Source organism: Camelina sativa, chromosome 3 (assembly GCF_000633955.1).
Source record: "Camelina sativa cultivar DH55 chromosome 3, Cs, whole genome shotgun sequence".
Lineage (NCBI taxonomy): Eukaryota > Viridiplantae > Streptophyta > Magnoliopsida > Brassicales > Brassicaceae > Camelina > Camelina sativa.
Window position 1 is genome coordinate 9,907,226 of NC_025687.1, and position 4,411 is coordinate 9,911,636.

General features: G+C 35.4%; 2 protein-coding genes across 3 annotated transcripts in view; one reads left to right on the top strand and one right to left on the bottom strand.

The window, feature by feature from the left end:
- LOC104778816 (SWI/SNF complex subunit SWI3C-like) overlaps positions 1-2,304 on the bottom strand; it is a 5,068-nt gene extending 2,764 nt beyond the window's left edge. The window contains 5 exon segments of the mRNA XM_019243589.1: positions 44-342; positions 487-702; positions 705-847; positions 1,416-1,958; positions 2,116-2,304. Coding sequence (XP_019099134.1) covers positions 44-342; positions 487-702; positions 705-847; positions 1,416-1,958; positions 2,116-2,131 — 1,217 coding nt within the window. The 5' untranslated portion in view covers positions 2,132-2,304.
- Positions 4,181-4,411, top strand: part of LOC104776290 (N-glycosylase/DNA lyase OGG1) — a 4,963-nt gene continuing 4,732 nt past the window's right edge. The window contains exon 1 of one of the 2 annotated variants that reach the window (XM_019243590.1): positions 4,181-4,411. This exon is cut by the window's right edge and continues 1 nt beyond it. In XM_019243590.1, the coding sequence (XP_019099135.1) occupies positions 4,206-4,411 (206 nt within the window). In that variant the 5' untranslated portion in view covers positions 4,181-4,205. The other variant, XM_019243591.1, reaches the window with a different exon arrangement.

Below are 4,411 nucleotides of genomic sequence, written 5' to 3' on the forward strand. Positions count from 1 at the left end.
TGAATCTGTTCCTTTGTGGTCATATCCATTTGCAGGGTTTTCCGAATTAGTTACACCTGGAACCTCAACATTATCCAAAAGACCATCCTCCACAGGTAATCGAAGAAAATGAAGAATGCACTGAGCTTTTGATTTGGAACCAACATGATCTGCAATCTGAATCCAATTTTCATTGTAGAGTTCCACAGCTTCAAGAAGTAAGAGAGTTTCCTGATCACTCCAATTGTCTCCATCTTGATCGCCATAAAATTTGGATGGATCCACTCTTACAAAGTCAAGACAAGAATGTCCAACAACAAATCTTCCATGGTGAAAACAATCAGAACATAAGACTATATCCCCCTGTAGAGTAGAGATGAAGCAACTTTAGTTAGAAGCGCTCTGATATCCGAAACAGTAAGCAAGATAAGGTTTTGAGTCTATAGTGGAAAAAAATAAGAAAATTATACACAAAGAGTAATGTGTAAGGGAAAGCATGCTAAGAACCTTCTTTTGCGATTGGAAGTACACAGTTGGAAGCGGTCGAGAACAATGGTTGCAATGATTATCACAAAGGTGTTCACGAATTCTGATGTCCAAGTCAGGGATGTCACCATCCAAGCTTGACAAGGATGAATACACTTCAGCCCCCTTGTGTCTACAGTTGGGCTTGTCAAATTTGATCAAACTATCAATAGATGTTAAAGCAGCAGACGGCACGTGGNTTCAGGGTTCTGCATATATTTTGACACAATTGCGTTCCTGAATTCCATATAACTTTCGGGTGTATGATTTGGCGATTTTCCAGAGAAGAATTGTGGCACCACTTGCCTTTCAAGCCGATCCACTGTGTTTGGTGCAAACCAATCTGTTCAAATGTAACAGCAAAAGTAAAACAATAAATTCGAGCACTGGGAACCAAAATATCAGAAATAAAAATAACTAAGAGGGAAATCAGGATACATCTGACCATGAACACCAAGAGCATAGCCCAAGTAAAATTTAGAGGACATCACTTGCATAATCCATTCAAGATACAATCCTGATCTAAGAAACCTAGGGCTACTCAAAGCCAGCAGTTATTCTAATTTTATATATACATATACATAAATGATGTGCAAGAGTTCTAATACCTCTCCCTTTCCATCACACAGAGCATAAGAAACATCCGATATGACATAAAGTTGCTTTCAGAGTAATGTAAGACCTTCTACATTCAGGAGCTACCGGCATAAGAACCCTTTGAGATATCTTAAGAAAAATCAAATTTTTGACAACAAATATGACTACTACAATACTAGTACCAGCCAGCAAAATCTGATACTGCATTAAGCCTCACTTGTAACATAAAAGAGCATTTCAACATAGTCAACACTTACATGTCTTCAATTCATATGCAAACTCATGAACAGAAGGACAAAGAGAAACAAACAAACCTGAATGCATAGGCAAGACATGAACCAGATCCCCAAACCGTTTAGCAACTCCTTCTCCTTCCAAAATAGGTGGTGGAGAGATAACATAAGCCGAAGACGCTCCATCACTCCTCTCGAGATCAAAGGACAGAGCATCAGCCGGTACAGTAGACAACGCTTGCAATTGCCCATACGAAATATTCTCCAGAGACGGAAGCGAACCTTGACCTCTAGTCTCCCCAATCAAACCACCTCTCTCAGCAGCAACAACAGCCGTTACAGACGCGTGCGGACGGATCACAACACGCTTAACCACCGAGGGGAAATCAGAGATGCGCGAACCGGAATCTTCAACAACTTCGCCAATACCGTGTCCCGGATCGGGAGTTGCGCCGCCGTTCTGGTGAAGCTCATCGGCATTATTATCAACGTCATCAACTTCTTCGTTGTTGTGATTGTTGTTGTTCTCTTCGTCTTCTTCCTCGATATCTTCCTCCTCTTGTTTCGGTTTCCTCGCCGCCGATAACCCACCTCGCTTCCGTCGTTTCCATTTCCCTCTTCTATCTGCGACGGAATTGGGGGGAAAAAAGGGTAATTCAATTCGCAAAAGTAAAAAAATACCCATAGATACGATCTATATGGGTAAGTCAAATCCCAATTCAAAATTGGATTTTGAGGGAGATAAAAGATGAGGAAACAGAGAAATTGCAATTGTTGTTACCTTCAGAAGCTGGCATTCTTGTGGATGAAGATAGAGAAAGTTTAGGGTTCTGTGGAATCGAAAGCAAAGAACTCTAAAGTGTAAGAGAGAATTGCTTTCTTTGTCTTCTTCTGTTCCTCCGAGTCGCTCTGATTTCTTCTAGCTCTCTCTCTCGAGCAACCTTTTTCTCTGAATTTATTTCGCCAATGCCTTCTTTTTAGTCATTCTCCCACAACGACGTCACATAACCTTTTGGTTGGGTAAGAGGTTTTGGAAACGGAGGTTTGACTTCAAAATTTCAAGCTTCGTTAACCAATCCGATTTCGGTTTATAATCAATTTTACTCTGTTTATATTGATACCGTTTGGTTTCAAATTGAAGAGATAATAGACGGTTTTGTCCGGTTGAAATTGAAATTGATACATTAAGGGGGTGATACTGGTGTGGTGGTTAAACAAACCAATCAACATGGACACACACTCCTCTCACAATTTGTGTACATCATATTATTTTCACCTCCTAATTCTCAGCATAAACATAAATTACTCCTCTCATCAAACCGTTATTTTCCACCATAATTTCACTAATTTATCATAAAATAATACGATACAAAGTAGGAAATCTTTCATGTGTTGTTTATATATATATTTTTAATATCATAATAATCGATCATACAATCAATATAAAAGTTGGATATTAATATGTTCTTTATCACACAATAAGATGATGAAATACATCTATCATATATTTGTCATTAAGTTTACTTTTTTTTCATATATAGCAAAGTTGGATGTCTAGCTTCGAAGAAACTGATCACTCATACTTGGGATAAAGCATGACGCGATAACATTTGATGATGGTTTTTGGTTTTACACTAATTTATAAGATCTCACATTACAAAATTTTAAAATTTTATTTTTAAAAACAAGATAAATTTCTTCAATAATTAACATTGTTTACAATGATAATTAGTTATGTAATTATTATTAGTTTTCTAGAAATTTACCTTTTTAATATCCTTTTATTTTGGGATTTGCTATTAAAAACAATCCGTCATAATTTATTAATTTTTTTTGTGTTTGGTTCGATTTTCTAAATGATAATCTTGCTATGTTTGAAATCCTCATGAATTATCCAATGTCAATTTATTCCTAGCTTGAAAACATATTTTAATTCCAAAATCTCTTATTTACGTTTATACATCAACAAAAGTAATAGAAGTAGTAAAAATATTAAAATAGAACTTGTAGGAAAGAAGAGATTAGCAACCTCCAATGGACTCGTTTAAGCTAATCTATATATTATGTTAACAAAACAACAAAAAACTTGCTTAGGAAGGCAAATCGAGCAATAAACTCTAAAATGTCATGAAAAAAATGTGAATAATGCTTAGATGTTATCCTATTTGAGGTTTTTTTTTTATAATTTAATTATTTAGAGTCCAAAAACCTATTATATTGCCAAAATTTGGTTTATTTGGTACTTAAAAAACAACACTAACTTGTTTTTTTTAATGTCTCATGATTATCTTCTTCTAATTAGGAAAGAATCAAGCCGATTAACTTGTTCTCATTAAGAGGTAATGAGTTCAATAACTTATCGTCAACTATTTGAGAAAATATCAAATCACAGAGCGTGTTACTGAAGAGATTTTAAGTAACAAGTTTTTTTCACAACATTTACAAATTACGTATATGTTTACAAACTTTAAGAATTATGTTATGATATTTTTCTTTAATATGTCTAACATTTTAATTTTATAGTCTTTTTTATTTCGGCAAATGACATTTTTATTTTTGAGGAAAAAATATTAAATTTTCAATTAACATGTGGAACAAGTGTATTACATAAATAGTTGGATAATAAAATATACATATATATATATATACATAAAGATTTTTATTAAATTATTCATAATCTCAATAATTAAATGCTTTAATTAAATATTTGAATCACATATACTTTGGTATAGATAGATTGAAAGAGATAACCAAAACAATTCTTTTTAAGTTCAAATTGGTTAATTCGGTTCAAATTGATTAAACCGGTTTAAATTGATACATCAAGGGTCCGCTCGCTCGCGTGGTTGGTTCCGTTAACGAGCAACGGCGATGAAGAGACCTCGTGCAACATCTTCTTCGCCGTCGATCTCCACCACCACGAAACCACCTCTGTCTCCGCCGGTCACACCGATTCTGAAACAGAAGCTACACAGAACAGGAGCACCAAAATGGTTCCCGTTAAAACTCACCCACACGGAGCTGACTCTACCGTTAACTTTTCCGACGGGTCAAACATTCCGGTGGAAGCAGACTGG